Consider the following 19,407-nt stretch of genomic DNA (forward strand, 5'->3'; position numbering starts at 1 on the left):
ATAAATTATCTCTGCACATCATAATGAACACACAATCCTCCCATTTGAAAAGCACTGGTTGGAGCATCTCACCAACTCTCACCACTTTACTGGTGAGAGTTGGGGTGCAGATGGAGATAGAATACAGAGAGAAAAGATATGACAGCAAAGGACATGATACTTGGACTGAAGTTTACCCCCCCTCCTCAGCATTTAAGTATCCTTAAAAACATTCCCAGAACGAAAATGATATGGTTCAGACAGGATCATGTGAATTGCTCCAGATTAAATGCTCTTCACTCCAGCTGAATTTTAGCTACTTTGCACAAAAGAATGCTAAAAACTGCATGCCATGTTAAAAGCTAATGGCTTAAAAGGCGGCAGATGTGAAGCTCAAGTTCAGTTATTGTCTTATGGAGCTGGATACAAATGCTTGACACTCTTTCTAGTTTGCTTTTCTATCATTAACCAATTACACACTCTATGTATGTGTGTTTGGTTTGCAATACCCTCTAAAAAAACAAAACAAAACAAAAAAAGGGGGCTGTGGTAACATGATGTAAAATACCTTGAGGGGTGTGATGATGGGATGTTCCCCGTATGTTGTGGGCCTTCAAAAGAACTTTCAACTTTGCCCGTCGGATGAGTGGATCGACTCCAAATCATTTCACAGACCCGATCAAAGTCATCTCTGGGTGCGCTTGGATGAATCCATGTGTAGCGCGGAAATGGAGCAAGTGCGCTGGAGCGTGTTTTGGCAATAAATCGCTTCCAAGGATCTTCCATCATTGCTTTTCTTGTTGTTTTATTTGAAACGGACTCCTGTAAAAGTGTATGTTGGTATTTTCTTTTCTTTTTTCCCGTTCTTAACGCGCGTTATTTGAATGAGGAAAGGCGGACGTTAGGCGTCTTCTCGCTGCCATGGAAACGATATTTAGTTCTTGACGCATTACTTTGAAATATTGGATTTAAGCAGGAGGATCCTGTGTGAAAAAACTTTTTTTTAATCAATTGCATTCTGAAAGTGTCCTAACTGTAAGCTTCTTCATACCTGGACAAGGTACAGTTGGGAAGCTTTCCTTTGAGAGAAAAAAAAAACAAAAGTTATTAATAAATGCTGGGTGGGGGTATTCCAGCACATATCACGTATACCCAGGAATACTGTTTGATGCAAAATCTAAATTTACTGAGAGTGAGTTGGAGTTCCGGCTAGTTAAGCATCAATTTCACGTGTAATAAGCAGAATTGGACATACTAGGTGAAACTGCCCGGCGGTCCACTCATTGGTTTTAATGGATGGACACAATTACTCCCAAGACAAGCCTTAATCAGACCAGGAAGAACTGAATGCTTTAACTAATAATAATAATAATAATAATTATTATTATAATAATAATATCTGTCATACAGCTATTAGAGTAGGGGATCTTCAATATATTCCAAATATTTTCTGAACTGTGGGCGATCTAGAAGAGAGAACAGCGAGGAGTTGGATGGAGAGGGGGAGAGAAAGAGGCGGGTGGGCAGACGCTGAGGAGAGAGAGGCGCGCAGAGTGAGGAGCAGGTCTGCAGTCTGAATCTTGGCGTCGCGCAGACCCGAGACGACGCTTCGTGGCTACTCGCTGCGATAGATGCTGGGATTATCACAGACAGAGCCACCACATCCTCCGATCACTGACTGTACCCGCTTCGTGACTGGAGTCAAAAGAAACTTCTCCATACGATCGAAGGAGATCTTTCCTTGGATCCATGGATCATACCTTGACAGGCGCTCTATGAATCTCAGTCTAATGACAGGCTGAAACGTGGATTTACTGGAAGTATAATCGACCAAATAAAGGAGGGAAAAAAAAACTGAGATAGGCTACATCAGTTGGATTTTGTACAGTCACATTTTTGGAGCGGAGGAGAGATTTTTTTTATTTTCTTTATTCATATTTTGGGGGTCTTGGGTAAAGCATTGGGCCAATTGGCTTCACTCTCCTACGGTTTGCCTTTTAGGTGCATATTCTATCTAATCAGAGAGAGACTCTGAACCCCTTTGGTCCCCCGCATGACATGGTTCAGTCCAGCTGTGAGATCCGAGCCTCCTCCATGCATTGGGATTTTTCTCAGTTCCGACACCTAGTGAATCTCCCTTTTCTGAGCATCTGAGTACTCATCGTGCCTACCAGAAAAAAGGAAAAAAAAAGGAAAAACAGCCCCTGCCATGACCACCACTTCAAATCGGGACGGAGCACCGGGACTTGTAAGGAGAGTGGAACCCGAATGCCGAAAGGGGGGTGATGGCAATCCTATTTCAGCTCTAATGAAAGCAGGAGCTCCGGCGCGCTTTTATTGGAATCGGGTGCTGCTCCTCTACATGGGGCTCTTGATGCTGGTCACCACTGTTGAGGGTGAGTCCCCCCCTCCTCCTATCTTTACAGCTGAAGACGTGTAAGAAATGCAGCAGGCTTTACCCCCACACTCCACCGCCCACTCTTTCCTCCACATCATCTGTCCCTGACTGAATACAAATCAGCATCAGCACCCCGCGCGCATAGAAGCATCCTAAAACTAAATTTAGGGGTTCAGTAACGGTATGATGTCGCTGTTCAACCATATAAAGTTGTGAAAAAGCTCACTGGCTATTCTGATGGCAGCTGATCATCACTGACTCATCTAAATCCGCTTCCATCACAATACTAAATTCTCATTTTTGGGTTATATGGTCATTTTTTCTTTCTCTCCCTGTGGTAAAAGATAGTGGCAAGACAAAATTCATTTTTTTCTCCGTCATGATGATTTGTTTTTGAGGTGGAAGGAGCCTTATTATTATGCTGTTTGATGTTTGGGAGCTTGTGTGTGTTTGAGAGAGAAATGCAGAGAGATAGAAAAAATCTTCCTCTTGTGTTTTTCTTTCTAAACTTTCCTGCAAGGGTTGCAAGAGTTTATTTTAACCTATGCTTAAGTTGGGTCCCTCTTTGGGCGTGTGTGCGCGCACTTATCAGACATTTTACAGGATGAGTTTTAACATTCAACAGATTGCCATTCCTGTTCATCAGGCTATATATCTGCTGACCCCATTGTTCTCAAAAAAGGTGATGCGCATATGCATAAAATATAATAAAAAGAGAAAAAACAAAATGTCTTCTGGACATTAGAAACCTTTTTGGAGGGAGACACAAGAGGGATGTCTGGCAGAGAAAACCATCAGCTCAATCATACTGCTGGCCACAATGTGAAATTTGACATTGACTCATGAGTATGATTTTTCTTCTACCTCTTGCTTAGACAGCTCATAACCCACAAAAGAGTTTAGAAACAGAAATAGTCAGGTATCAGAAAGGTGTAATTTAGATTAAATTATTTAGATTCTGCCTATGCTCAACTCTCACTTTTTGAGAGCTGTGCTCTTGAGGCTCACTTAAAGCTCACTTCTGTTGAAATCTCCCTCGACTTGAGTGAATCCCATTCCACGTATATTGTTTTATTTGCACCCAGGGAGCTTTTATTACACCCACACCCTTCAGGTTGGCTGCCAGTAAAGGGACTCCAGCTTATTACACACGTTTTTTTAAGAGAAAAAGAGGCTTGTAACAACGTGTGCCTTGAGCGGAGGCAGTAAACCGGCTTTCATGATCCACGTTTACCGGTCCTGATGATGCTGTTGTAGCCACCAGCAGTTGCCCCTTCTTCCCATTGAGCGGCACCAGAGCCTCGCACTATGCGGAGAGGAGATAGATGGGACCTGTGGTTCATGGAATTTCCAGGCCACTTTTATTAAAGTAAAGTACAATTGGTGAATCCAGTGAGTGCCTGTATGAGCGTGCCTAAATGAGCCATTGTTTAGTCATTTTGATCGTAACGAGTCTTCCTTTGATTGCTTTCATCCTATGATATCAGAAACCACTAAGATAATTAATAAGCCAAGTCTGATTGAGTTTGACTAGCTTTCTAGACTCCCCCCCCACCCCCCAACACGTCCGTTTAATAAGTACCAATCAGCTTCCATTCATTTAAATTTAAAAGGGGAAATATTTGAAATATAAATGTAGAGCAGTGGTGGAGACGAGTAGAAGAGGGGGATAACTCGGATTCACATAACGTACATTTAATTTTTTTTTACCACCAACTTTTTTTCTTTTCTTTAGCAGTCGTTTGCTCGTGGGATTACGTCAGATCATGTACGTCACGTTTCTGCCATAAAATTGCTTCGTCATTATTATGTAACTTTAGTTATGTTGTGTTGGGTCTTGATGCTTAACATTGTTAAATCCTGCTTTCCAGTTAACTAATGTTGTACCTGTCCGCCTGCTTGTATGTATTTTATGTAGCTAATTCACACATTCAATCGTAATCCGGTTAAAACAATCAAATCTCCCACACATGAAGTTATCAATGTCTGCTTGTTAGTTGTGCAGAAAACAGCAGTAGGTTTTAGGACTGTTCAAATGTGGATGGGATTTTTAATAAACCGGAGAGCGACGTGCGCCGCAGAGCTCCTCAGTTTAGAATTTAAGGTTCAGATCAGAACCATGGACAGTTCCGCAAGAAAAAAACTAACTCCGCAGCAGCAGGAACATTATCTATGGATCTGAATAAAGGCCCTTTATCGCACGCTTTATCTGGAAAGGGTTTATAATCCTAAACAAATAGAACCTGTTAAACAATCTCCACGTTTTTCCTTTTTTTTTTTTTTTTTTGGAATTTTTGTAACCCTCTAGTCACCATGCCTTCCTATTATTTTCTATAAATTTCAACATGTTATTTTGGACTTAATTAGGTGTTGGTGTCCAGCCTATACTTTTATTTGCCCCAGTATGATTTCAATAGACTGGTTCATATGGATTTTGTTTAATGTTTTACTTCTCATCCATATTCTCTAACAATCATTTGAAAGGAAGCACAGTTCATTTTCATTTTTTTCTAAACTAAAGTTTTCTCTTGAGGGAGTTTCATGCTGCCAAAAATGGTGCCTAATTTTTTTTGTTGAAACCATAGCTGCGTGCTAATTGTTGGTCCCAATTTTGGTCCCAATCTTTAATGTCTTTAGGGCTTGACAACTTTATGGGATTTTCAAAACAACTGTAGGGTGGAAAGTTTTGGATTCATTGTAAATATTTAATGGCTGCACAAAGGTGTGGGATTCTCCCCGTGTATGCACTGTTTTTTCCCCAGGTGTGGTTTCCTTATATAGCCTGAAGCCTTGGTTAATTGGTCTTTAAATTGATACCTGTTCTCTGTGTGTGTGGAGAATGTTTTATTTATTTATTTTTGTGTGTTATATGTGCCTGTATTGTGCTGGACATAACCGGCAACCACTCCATGAGCATGTGTCTCCTTTAATTGGAGCTTAAGAAAAGCCATTACCACCTGTAATCCTGAACAATCAACAAGGTATAAGGAATGGATCTATGGATGCATTTCCACTAATCCATTCAGAATGAGAAAAAAAAACATGAGACTTAATGCTTGGTTATATGTCCCTCAGGAAAAGAAAAGCTTCTGGTATAATTCTGGTCACATTGGACACTTCTTTTAGCTGAAATGGTTGAAATTGAGTTCATTTAAAATAATAATAATAAAAAAATAATAATTTGGTTAAAGTTGACCACATGCATATGATGTGTTTTCACACCCAAAACCATTTTGTTGATCTCATTTCTTGTTTTTTTCTTATCAAGATTTTTTGGAAAAGCATGGCTGAATTAGCCATGGGTCAAGACTCCCTCAGGTAATAACAGAGCCGGTTTCACTGTGGACATTGACACCAGTATTTCAACACCTTCTCCGCTCATTCTGACCTCTATACCTGTTAAGAATTTTTTTTAAATGTATACACTGATCAACCCCATTTCAGCCAAAGGCGACAAAATAGCTCAAATGGTTTGAACTCAGACAGGAATTATTTCCCCCCCTTTTTTGAAAATGGCTTAGTCAGACTCCAAATGAAGCGAGACCATTGCTCTTAATAGTATTTCGGCTGCTCCAACAGACCAAAAAAACATCATCAAAGCAAGATTTCCTCCTGGCAAATCAGACCAGGTTCCTTTTCTGCTTTTTCTCTTGCTATCTCTGCAAGGTTGTTTTGAGGCTACACGCTGGGACATACTCCACCAGGCTCATGGAGATATTTATACTATAAATAAGTGTGTGAATTACTGTAAAAACATGTATGTGGACAACACTATCCCCTTCAGAGGAGTAAAATAATTCTCCATTAAACATTCTGGAAGAAGGAACAGCTAAAGGGACGGAAAGCCTGCAGGGGAAAGAAAGGAAATAATTTGGGAGTACATAGAAGCACTTTTAACTTAAAAGTTGAGATAACAATAGGCATACAGGAAGAATGTTGAAAGCAATCTCCAGCAGAACAATATAAGAGAACTGTGTCAACCATTAAGAATATAACATGCTTCAAGCTAATTTTGATCACATAGACTGAATTCTGGATAAGGCCACTCAACTGATCACATTCTTCAATAGGTTCCATTTTGGAACAAGCTCAGTATCCTCTCCCAACTCCAGTCAGACACATCTCTCAACCTCCCTTCAAGCACAACTTTGTTGTCAAATTTCAAATCTTTTATTTCTTACATTTCACATGTGTCTTTCTGGTTCTATATCTCTGTCTTAAACCAAATAAGACAATGTCAGTGCTTACTTGTTAGGCTTTTAAGATGACCTGAAAAGGCAAGGCTGTACATCCAGATGGTGTCAGCCTCAGAATCCTTAGGGCCTATGCAGAACAGCTTCATAAAGTCTACCCAATCATAAGCCTTTCAGTGCTTTGGAAGACATCCTACATTGTTTATCGAACAATGTAGCAGTAGTCCACAATTACTGCAAAACTATTGGTGCATATTGAATCTGAGCGGCTACTGATGTAAGTATGGCGTAGCTGTGGTTATAGAGGCTTGTGGTTGTCTTAACTGGGCTTCTTGCGTAATTAATCTCCGTATTCACTAAGGCCGCAACTAACGACTATTTTACAAATTATTTAATCTGTCAATTATTTTCTTAATTAATTGATTAATAATCGGATAGCCAAAGATTCTTTAAAGAAGATTTTTTTTAATGAAATTAAACAAGGCGAAAGAAAAACTTTTCCACTTAAGAAGTTTTGGACAGAGCTTGTTGACAGACTAAAACATTTTTTTATCCTAAAAATGCTACATTTTTACATAACTTTTTTTTACAATTTTTGTAAAATTACTGCCCTAAGTCGGTTAGTATATCAGCTAAAGACATGTTTCACAGTCTCTATACTCGCTTAATGATTAAGCGATAACTAAATTAGTGAAAGATTATTTAAAAAATCGTTTAATCACGATTAATCCGATTAATTCCTTCAGCCCAAGTATTCACACTCACCTTCCTCTAGGCTATTTAGGTTATCCCCTTGACACTCATCATTAAAAATTGGGGATAAGAAGTAGATTAAATGGAGGGGTGCCCACCAAAGGCTGGGTACCATGTGCACCACCTGCCACTGTCAAAATCTCTACAGTAGATGAAACAGGTGGGGCACGAAGCATTTGCTTGAATAAAGTACATTACTTTTTTCTTCTCTCTCATCTCTTATCTTTTCATCTAAAACCCAATATTACACATCATCTTCTTTTTCCAATTTGGTTTCTACAGAAAACGATGAGCAACAGGGACCTGAGAAACAAATGACATGCTTACTGAAAGCTCAGTATATCCAGTGCTAACTAGATGGGTATTACACTACCACCTTGTTATCGTTTCAGTGGTTTAGCACAAGAGAAAGAACTGAGGTGCTGCACAGATAAAGATATTGATCGTAGAGATATGGTACTGATGCAGAATAACACTACAAATAGAGCTGGAAATATGAGTATGAGGGAAAAGAGGGAAAGAAAGAAGGTTATTGTTTGAAATGGGTGATAATCTTCCAGCAGCTAATTTAGCCTTTATGTTGAGGAGCCCTTTTAGAGCTGGGTAATTCTTTTAGCCCCTCCCTGGGTAAATCATCTATTTGGAGAGCTTATTTTCTCATGAGGGAACCAGCCATCTTTTTTTTTTTTTAACAACTAACAACTTATAAGTTAGTTGTGTGTAAATATACATATATTTATGTATGTGTTTGGATGACTTTGTCTGCTGCTACTTCCATTTATTTAGAAATTATTAGATTAAACTGTTGCCAACAAGGAGGTTGTGAGCTATGCTCAGAGAAAAGAGGAACATGTAAGAGAACACAGAAAGCTTTAGAGTTGCAAATGTTCTTTCTTCGTGCAGGGCTTAGTTTACCTGCACATGCTGATGTGTTATCATGCTCCTCTGTCTTCATTTTGAACCTTCCTCCTTCCATCTTTAGCTGTTCGGCCAGGTTCCCGCTCCTCCTTCATCATTTCTCTCTGGTGATTCATGCCATCATCTGTCTCCAGATGGTCAGAGCTCTGTCGCTGCACTTTGTCATCGTGATCACAGCACTACCCCTCCAGCCCTTACCCCCATACACATCATTTCATACACATACAGTCATCGACTTAGCATGAACATCAAAATACAACCCAACAGCAGTGTGTAGCTTCAACTAGCCCTGTTAGACATACTAGCAAAATAAAATAAGGTCTAACGCTTTACACTAAAGAAACAGTTTTGTCGTATTCCTTACAATTTAATGGTGGTTTTTATTTTATTTTCCTCCTTTGGGAACTTTACTTCATACACATGAACAACAATATTTTATGTCTATGTTTGTGCTATAAAGGTATTTTTTTCGTATCCAACACAATCTGGGAAATTCTTTATTGCAGTTAGGGATAGGAGGTAATACTCAATATGCCCCTGAGCTTAAGATTAAATGAATAAATTTGTATTTTGGCAGCATAATTTTTTTCCAGGGAATGCAGAAGAAGCCTTGCAGCACTGATCTGGCACTGCTTCAGCTTCACAATCACAGGCTGCCGCTCACTTCTGAGCCTTTCTGTTAAACACCTTCCATTAGCAGCTCAGTTGCAAGCAATATGTCGGCTGCTGAATGAAAGTTTTTTTTGCTCAGAATTGTGCTTCAAGGTGTGTTGGTAAAGGTTGAAAAGATTAATTGTCACTGAGAAACATAAAAGTGCAACTTGGCATGCAGAATTTGCAGCACGTGCAAACACATTTGTTGCTGCCGCCCTTCAAAGATGTGTTCATAAATGAATCTTGTATTGAAGAAACATAATGTAAATGTAGAACTAAATCTCTTTAAATGTCTTTAAGAGGTAACTTGTTTTATTCAACTCAATTCAAAAATACTTTGATTATCCCAAATAGAAATCAAATGTTGAAACAAATTATTGGCCTTTTTAATGAGTTGTTATAGATGTGGATAGCTGTAGGCAGGAATGGTCTAAAGAAGTGCTTTGTCTTTCACTTGATCTGGAAAAGTCTTTGACTGAAGACACTCTGTTGGTGTTAAAAAGTCTTTTGAAGAGGAAGCTCACTCTCATGGTTTATCATAATGTTCTTCATCTTATGAACAATTGTTCGTGAAACAATCTGCTGATATTTAGAAGAGTTTCTAGAACAGAACTGGCCTTCTTCATTAGCTTGTTGAGCTCCTTTAAGTCATTTGCTCTGATACTGTCAGCCCAGTGGATGATGAAGGAAGAGATCAAACTCTCCACAACAGACTTAAAGAAGATAAGCAGCATTTTGCTGCAAGCACTTCAAGAGTTGCATTCTACTCTGCACCTTTTCGTATGGAGAGCTGCTTCATTCAAAGTTAAATATATACCGTACAGCTATTGATAAATTATCAATAAATATACCATAAAAATAAAAAAATATCCCCAGGAAATACAATTTTATCATATAATATTTGTAATAATTTTATATTACTTATTTTTTTTATATATTTCAAGATTTTTCATTTATTTAATGATTTTTATTTACTATGAAATGTATTTATTTATAATGGAGTATTTTGTGACAGTCATTTTGTTAAGCTACTTTACTTATTAAATAACTCTTTTTTTCTAAGCTCCTTTTTTATGTTCTTGTATTTAAATGAGGCGGCAGTTTTATCTTTCGAGCTGTGCTGGTAAGAGTTCAGCGACTCAGGAGAAGTTGTCAGTGGTCCCCACTTGCAGAACCATTCTTTTATTGAGTGTGTCTTGCTAATTCCAATTAATTTCCACCTGTTGTCTATTCCATTTGCACAACAGTATATGGAATTAATTGTAAATCAGTTCCTATGAAGGCAGTTTGATTTCACATAAGTTTGATTTAAGTTATATTGTGTTGTTTACATGTTGCCTTTATCTTTTTGAGCAGTGTATATACATACCCCTACTCTAATACCACTAAATAAAAGAAAAGGAAGTGCAATCGTGTGCCTCCAAAATAAATACATTTAGTAAATATACTCTAATAGGGTGCCTTTATCTTATCATAAATACAGTTTTTCTGTGACAATCCGCTCTCAATAGAAAAGATGAAATACCCTGGTGTGCCCAAAAGGAAAAATTGTTTAATATTCATAATTTGGCTTAAAAATACATATCAATCTCAGGTTTTGTTTCTCCTTCTCTGTAACATTGGCTTGGTATCAGGTCATGTGCCAATCATGATTCGTCCTGCAGTAAAAAAAAAAAAAGAAAGAGACCATACCCATACTTTATGTGGAAAATGAAACATATTAAAGTAAGTGTCTGCATTTCTATGTTCTCTGATGGAATTTTTAGTGTGAGTTCTATGAAATTTTCTTAAACTTCCTTATAGAAATTAATAAGATTGTTTTCATTTTTCCAAGGATCTCTCTATCTCTTTAAAAAACTTTGAGTATTTTTCACAGTTCTCAAAATGGTTGCTAAATACGCCGCAATGGACGTTGCAATTTGCAACATTGTTCCCCATGTACAAAAAAACAGCATACTTAAAAAAAATGCATTTGTATGCATTTTAATGTAATTTATAGTGAGAAATATGCACTATATTTTCCTTCAGGGATTATAGACAATCTTTCCTTTATTAGTTTTGCCATAGCTTTCAGTATGAAGAAAAAAAAAAGTCATGTCACATTTTCTTCCAGGGCTGGACTTCCTGGTATTTGAAGTGAAAAATGCAATATTCTATTTAATAATATATCTTAGTGCAGTTTCATGACATTTAAACCAATATTATGCATAATATTTTCAACAATCCAGGCAAATTTTATTGTTCTACCTGTGTCTTCCAAAAGTTCTGACAAAAAAAAGGCAGGGTCCTTCGTGTAAAATGCACTGGAGAGTGCTCACACCAGTGCTCACACCCTTGTCTAAATGATAGTGGTTTGTTGAAACATGTATATGATGGGACCTTTACTTCCAACTCTTGTGGTATAAGCAAAAAACTGAAGAAGGTCCTGATAGTTTCTTGCTTGCTTCTTTGATAAATCAACAGAAGTCTTTTTATGACCTTATGATGTGGGATGTCAGGGCAACTGGTCTTTAGTCACTGAAGACTGTTGGCTGAGTTTGTTTGGCACTGTAACAAGGCAAGAGAACAACACTAGAACTGTTTCAATGGGTCAGGTTAAGGTGAAAGACAGGGTTTAGACTCAGAAAGCTGCTTTGCACAGGCCTTCAGGACTCTGAGGCTGACAGCATCTGGACCTTTTGACTTATTCTCATCACTCTCTCCAGTTGCTGCTTTGCGTGACATCTACTGTAGAGACAGACAGGTGAAAGGCGTTGGGAGCAGCATCATGTTCAAATGTGGTTTTGAACAAACACATTGAAGTGGTAGGTTCCATGGCAGAGTTGGAAGATAGAACATTTCAGATGTGAGAGGGAAGTTTTGGTCAAAGGAAGACCAAATGTCCATGTGACTGTGGACATGAGAGAAGGATGCTAAGCTTTTTCCTGAAATGAACCTATTTAAAAATGTATTTAGTTCATTAGCTCTGTACAGCCTTCCATCTGTCTGATCCTATTTCTGCTTGAAACCTCTAATCTTCTTAATCGCTGACCACACATTTCTGATTTTGTTCTGCTGGAGATTGCTTTTCAGCTTATTTCTGTATGCCTCATTGCTTTCTCTTATCTTGACCTTAAGCTATTTCCATATACTCCTCAATGATTCCCTGTGTCCCTCTATGAAGACTCATTTCTTCTTGTTAAGGAATTCATCCATCCATCAATCTATTATCTGACACGCTTGTCCCAATTGGGGTCGCGAGGGGTGCTGGTGCCTATCCCCAGCTGTCTACGGGCGAGAGGCGGGGTACACCCTGGACAGGTCGCAGTTATTAAGGAATTCTTTCAGATTAATTGTTTTTTGGGAAGAAATCCACTGTTCTTGTAGAGAAGGTTTTCTCTACACAAAAATGTATGTAGTCAGACACACAGTCAGTCATTGTACTGTTGCCATGTCCATGTGCCTGACACAGGGCATTCCAGTCTGTAGCCTCAAAAAAACAACATTGCAGGACTTCTTCAGCTTCCTGTGATCTTCTTCATACTGTTCTTTTTAGTGCAAGATGGTTCTATTACAAGTCTTTTAAAATGTTTTTTTTTTTTTTTTTAAACCTTTTTTTGTCTACAGCTGGGTGTGAAACACTATATAAATAGGCAGTTGGACCAGCTACTGTAAATCCCCACAGAGTAAAAGGTCGACAGAGATGCCCCGTCTGTCTTGTACAGACAGAAATCTAAGACATGAGTTTCTTTAGCTTCTTGAATTACACTGTTCTTATCAGATGCTAGTGATCCAAGAGATTGAAGATTAGATATCAGGAAGACAGTATCTTGTCCTTGTCTTTTTCGTTTCCCATTCTGCCTTTCTCATCATTTGGCATATAGGCAATCTGTCATTGGTCTTTTTCTTGGAACAGTGTAGAGTCATGTAGTGGAGGAAAGCTGTGAGAATGTGTGGGAGTGACCCATTCTCCCACACCAGGAAGGATTATTTTAAGATCTGTTAAAGCTTAGATTTTATACCAACAGAAATTGCTCACAAGCATTTGTGTTTCGTAACTTGGATAATCTAAAATTTATTTAACAATTCAGAAAGCTCTTATAAAATGCTAAAAAGCATTAACCATAAGGATCAGCTGTTTTTACTTGTAAAGACTAACAATATTGACTTATGCATTACAGTCGTGTGTTCTTGATAATAATTTTGTGTGTGTGTGTGGGGGGGGGGGTTATCTAAAAAATATTTTTAAACATGTTAAGGCTTTAAATAAATTTAGGTTTATACATTTTGCTGACACAGTGGGTTAATGTGATGAAAGGAAAAATGACCAACTGAGTGTTACCCCCATCTTTGTGATATAATATCATATGTGGGTAACATTGATATGTGGAGCAGAGTTTCAATAGAACCTCATATTTCACAATTTAAATGTGTGATTATAATATATAGAAAGAAATGGAAAATATTTGCTCCAGTCAAGGTATACTGTATGTGCAGTAAAGCCTTTATTCAGGTAAATCACACATAACTTCAGAAACCTACAGGTACATTCAGGTTCTGCTGAAAAGATCTGGATTCAAAATGATTTCTTATGTTCCTCATTTAGTAGCAGATGTTTCCCCACATAGCTTGGATGCTTTAACTTGATGTGTTGCTTCGAATTTTAAGTGGACGTGGCTGACCTATGGGCTTGTTTAAGTCCCGATGGGCACAGTTTGCACAAAAATGTTAGTTTGTTTTTGTTCTGTCAAGTCTTCCTTTCTTAGTTCATAAAACTCTGCCAATTGCTCTGCAAAACTGGCATCAGAAATACCAGTAGATGAGTCTAAATCATGCAGAATAGTACTAGCAGTAGACATGTTGGACTATGCCTTAATTAGTGTGTGTGTAGCTAATTCTTCTCAGAGTGAAGGTTTCTCTCGCTGTGTTCAGTTCACCGTTCACTAAAAATATGAACATATTCAGTGAACACCGTTCATTGAACAACACTGAGAATAATTATTCTCCTATCAATCAGGTGGAATAGATTCTTTTTGAGAATCAAGTAAAACAGCAAACTTTCAGAATTTATTTATCTCGGAATCCTTCTGTCTAACTCTATTATCTTATCATTGTAGTGATTACCATAACTGTCACTCCTGTCTTTCAAAAAANGTCAAAAATACCGAACTATCCCTTTAATTTGAATAGGTAAATGAGATGATTTGCCAATGGAATGAGTATTTTTACTCTTAAAATAATATGTTTAGATAAAATGCACTTGAAATAAGACAATGTAATTGTGTTTTCTTATTTTAAATGTAAATTGTCTTGTTCCATTGGCAAAATGTCTCTTTTACCTCCTCAAAGAACAAATGCACTTATTTTAAGAAAAAAATGACTGATCTAGATTTAGATTTTTTCCAGTGTAGTAGTGGACATGCTGGGCTATCATGCTGTTTGCCTTAATAAGTGCAATAAAAACTGACTTTTTCCCATGAAAAGAGTCGTTATCAAATGAACGCAAACATAACCTGTGTGTGTAGCTAGTTCTTCTCAGAGTGAAGGTTTCTCTCGTTTATGTTTATTACTTCTAACCTGCTGTGTTCAGTTCACCGTTCACTTAAAATATGAACATATTCAGTGAACGCCCTTCATTGAACAACACTGAGAAGCATTATTCTCCTATCGATCAGGTGGAATAGATTCTTTTGGAGAATCAAGTAAAACAGCAACATTTCAGAATTTATTTATCTCGGAATCCTTCTGTCTAACTCTATTATCTTATCATTGTAGTGATTACCATAACTGTCACTCCTGTCTTTCAAAAAAGGATACCTTTGTTTAATATACTGTGCATTTTTATGTTTTACCATGTATACTTGTTTTGTTCGATAGCTTTAGAATTTGTATTGTTTTTTTGTTTGTCTATACCTCCTTTCTTTGATGATAAACATGGTGCGTTACCCTTGTTATGAATAAAACTAATAGTTTGATTGATTGATTTATTGACATAGCTTAAGTTATGTGCTAAAAATATGATGATTATGCCATCGACATAAAACATTTTTACATGTTTCATTCATGAATTCAAAGTACAGACCAATATTTTATGAGAAAAAAAGCTGAACTGACTCAAACTGTGTTGGAACTTTAGAATACTCAGCGGTTTCGCATGGGATGATTTAGGATGTAACAGGTTAATAAAGCTATACGCTACCGGACATGTTCAAATTCAACTGAAGCTGAAGTTGTTACATGATTTAATTCTCTTTTTTTTTTTCTCCCTTCAAAAGTAAGTACATTGGATCCAAGTTAAAATGTTAAAGCATACCAATTTAAGAAGTCCCTCAATTAATAGCTCTCTCATCTGTCTCTGTTAAGTTTACGGAATAACCCTTTTTGGAAAATCATTACCTAAACTCTGGTTCTTAGAGCTTTAAAATCATCTTCAAAAAAAGGAGCACATGTTTGTACTCGTGTTTGCTCAAATGCTGATCAACATGTTTCTCTCACACATTCGAAGCATCCGTTAAATGTGTGACGCTTAGGATTTAGGGCAGTAAGTGAAGATTTTTCTGAATTTTGGTATAATTCTAGGTGCAAATATGTGGGCAGATACATGCAACCTTTTTCAAAACAGGAGCTAATGTAACTGCAGGAGCTCAGCTTTCGCATGTGAGGAGAATGAAAATGAGGTGATAATTGACTTTCGCTGTTTCACACATCAGTGTCACACACAATTGTGCTTACAAGCATCAAGGATGAAGAAGAAGAAAAAATATATTTCAGGCATGTGCATGTGTTTTTGAGTAGTGCATTAAAAGGGTGCATGCACACTCCAGCCAGGCAGGGAGTTGTGTGTAAAAAGAAATTTGCACATTAAGCAGTCCTAAGTAAGGATAAATAATTAAGGAAATGGGCTTGCCTTTTGTATCCTCCTGTATAATGTTGTCATGGGAACAACAGGCACCATTCGACTAAGGCTTCCATCACTTGCTGTTTTTTTCTATTTTCTTCCAACTCATCTTCCCTTCATCTATAGATCATCCAGGGCTTGCTTGACATAGAAAGGTAAGGATCAAAGGCACGTGTTTCACCTAGCTTTCAGTCTGATTGGTTTATTTGTCAGAGGCTAATTTCTCCTCAAAAGAAGTGACGCACAAACAGAGGTGCATTCAGAAGAGTATTTTTGACTCAGCTAGAAATGCCTTCTATGTCTGTTGTAATGTAACAAGTCGGCAATAGCTGATGAGGCGAAACATTGGACAGGGTGTGGTTTTTGGAGGCCAGAATGTGACTGTAATTCTCCTTAAAGTGGTGCAGTAAGAGAAATTAACATTAAAGCCTGTTTAATAAATTTAAGGTCGGCAGCATTGTCTGTGAAAGGACTCAATGCATCACAATAGATTTACTATAGGTTGTGGAGAGACTCTGTTATTCATTGTGAGACCATTTATTAATATGCTTTCGTTAAAAAAAAGAGTTAACTTAAGTGTGTAGGTTTGAGGATTTTGTGTGGATGGGAGTCCATGCCTTGCAGGTTCCTTTGGCAGGCAGAGCAGTACCACCGGTTAAATATGACCCAGCTGGAAGGAAACTGCCCCACTCCTCCCTTTGCTTCCTCTGTCTGAGAGAACACATGCTCCATTGTGCGCTTCTCACCAGTCCCTGATAACAGGCAGGAGTGTGAGCATGCATTCATGCAAAATGTGTATTTATGCCTCCTTCTGTGTGTGTGTGTGTGTGTTTTTTTTTTGCATTCTAAGCCTCTCTCTTAGAAGTATATCTAGGTTGTGGTTTGTTTTCTAACCCCACATTTTCAGGCCTCCGGCTAAATTGCAGCACATATTTTTATGCTCGTGCATGTGCTTAGTTGTGTGTTCCCATAGACGTCAGCAGATCCTTGAAAGAAAAGCAAAAGCCCATGGATGTCACAATATGGACATCCTTGTCAGCAAGGAAAAGTAAAGATACATGTTTGCCCTGTTTACACTTTCACGCATGTTTAGCTGCATGTCCGTTATATTGAGTGTCCGCTCAGAATGCTATACCGGAATTTACATTAAATCTTCAGTAGACTTGGATACCATCTCAAGCTTTCCTGTTTTTTCACATTACATTGAATGCAATTAAAAACGCAATTCAACAGATAATTTACCATTTTGTTTTTAGGATATATTTTCAGACAAAGGTTTTTTTGCCTCATGGCGACTTTGCATGGAAGTTAACCATTATAGGTTCATTTAAGCTGCCTGGCCTACTAACTCTGTTTAAATCATAATTCAACTGAGAGATTAACTAAAGTGAAATGCAAACCAGTGTATCCCCCAGCTGGGCCTACTGTGTCAGCTCTCCATCCTAACGTTAGCTTTCTAGTCAGGAAGCACTGAGGCGTGGAGATGAGATGTAAAAGCACCACATCCGTCTGTTTCTTAAAAGGGCTGTGGCAGTGCTCCATCTTTCCTACTGACTGCATCAGACAGAAACTTTATGTGACATCATGCAGGTCTGGTGGGTGCTGCTAGATATTCATGAGTTCATAATTATTGTAATGTTAGTGCCTGTGTGACCCTGAGATATAGTCGTAACCTGCAGCAGTAGCTGCTGATAATGGTGACATGCAAGCAGGTGTGTATTGCTGATAAATCTAATCTTTGTTACTATAAAGATTTTTCAGTTGGTGCAGTAAACAACTCCTTCTGACAGTTTCCCTGGCTAAATGTGGTCTAAGATATCAAAAAGTCTCAGCTAGAGCCAAAACAATCAAAGACTAGGTTGTTTAATTAGGATATTTCTCATCTAGCTGAGCTAAACTGCAATCCATTGCTAAGTCTGCGCTGAGAACATTTTTAAATCCACTCATGTGTATCACTATGATTTGGGCTAGTTATCTACATATGCGTATACAAGTAATGCCAATGAATTAACGCTGGCTGAAAAAAAAAGAATCTCAGAACCACATTGTGAAAACCAGAGTGTGAAAGACTACACTAAATTTTTTAGTAAAAATAGTGTCATGATCTGTCCTGATGGCTCAGCTTAAATTGTTCATTTCACTCAACTGCCTAACTCTGCCCGGTTTTCTAATTATAACACATCTCATCCACCTGCATCTGTTGCTTAATATTCGGTTAAGCCCCAGCGATTGGGGCCAGATCATTATTTGTTCCGTTTGTCTGCTTGGTTTTTAGTTTATTCCCTGTTTCATGTCCCGGTTCCTGGTGGCCAGTGGGTTGAGAAGTTTGGTATTTTTCTCGTCTTCTAATCCTGTCCTGATCCCTCTCCGCTGAGCCCTCAGTGTTTTGGCTGAGAAAGTGGGGAGGGTCGGTTTAATTCCCGTAAGCTTAGCTCTGAGGAGGAGACCAGTTTAACCTACAGTTTTTCCTGCATAAATCCTGGAATGTCTCGTCTCTGCTTCCCTCAACCACTGAGCCTGCCTGTCTTCATCTTTGCGTGTCTGTGTGGGCACGCTTCTGCACCCATTGGACTCTGGACTCTGAACCTACCTAAACGCACTTTGAATTCATGGAAGTCTTGATCCTTCTGTTCCTGTTGTGGGTAGAAAACATTTGATCAAGCGAAGAACTGCTGGATCCCTGAACTATTCCTGCCTGCTCTGACTTCCACTGACCTGTATCGGCTTCCTGCTACTTCTCCTGGGCTGCAGCATCACAAATGCTCTGGGCGACGCAGGCCGCGTCTGGTTGTTCAGCCCATCGGCTGGATTGCACCCCTTTCTGGGGAGATGGACTGAACTATGAAACCAGAATGTTAGTGAATGGCCGGTGCCCGGTCCTGCAGTGGCCACAAGCCACAGATCCACAGCAGCGCGCTTCTGTTCTGTCTGTTTTTACTTTAATAACCATTTTGAACGTTCCTACTGACTGTCTCACCTTGAATACTGGGTCCATCTGTCCCAAGTCATGACATATAGTGGCACTTGTGAGATATTACGCCATAAGATAGACACAATATTCTGTTCTCAATTCAAGAACGATAAATGCACGATAAATGCTCCAGCTCCTCTATCAGAAATACAGGCAGATGCAGGAAATGCAAATCATCTATTTATAATTTATTTATTGAATCTATCAAATACTATATTACTCTTAATTGAATATTAAAGTCTTATACCCATTCAAGTTTAAACCTTTAACAATGACCTATTGGACTGAAGAAAAATGTTACCTACCTGTATTTTCTTAACATTTTTGCACAAAAATAATGGATTATTTTGCACATCTTTGAACTCACAGTGTGGTTGTGCTGTAGGTTGGATGTGTTAAATTTGGGTAGTCCAGACTAAGTTTTCAAACAAACCTTGCTTCTTGTGTTCTTTTGCCAACATCTACAGTGTAATTTTGGTACCACCGAACTTAAAGGCAGTGAGAACAATGTTCATAGCTTAAACTTGCACACCTTCACTCAAAACCAGTCTGCCTCAAACTCAACTCTGACAACGCACTCTTGATTCTTCGCGCTCCACAGGATTAACTGATGTAATTTCATTTACAGCTGTGTTAGACGCTTCTTTAATGGACTCATCGGCCA

General features: G+C 38.4%; 1 protein-coding gene across 1 annotated transcript in view; it reads left to right on the forward strand.

Annotated features, from left to right (window-relative positions):
- Window positions 1-1,602: 1,602 nt before the first annotated feature.
- Window positions 1,603-19,407, forward strand: part of csmd2 (CUB and Sushi multiple domains 2) — a 336,283-nt gene continuing 318,478 nt past the window's right edge. The window contains exon 1 of the mRNA XM_015371540.1: window positions 1,603-2,375. Within this exon, the coding sequence (XP_015227026.1) occupies window positions 2,189-2,375 (187 nt within the window). The 5' untranslated portion in view covers window positions 1,603-2,188. The remainder of the gene's footprint in view (window positions 2,376-19,407) is intronic.

This window comes from Cyprinodon variegatus, unplaced genomic scaffold, assembly GCF_000732505.1.
Source record: "Cyprinodon variegatus isolate N-32 unplaced genomic scaffold, C_variegatus-1.0 Scaffold60, whole genome shotgun sequence".
Lineage (NCBI taxonomy): Eukaryota > Metazoa > Chordata > Actinopteri > Cyprinodontiformes > Cyprinodontidae > Cyprinodon > Cyprinodon variegatus.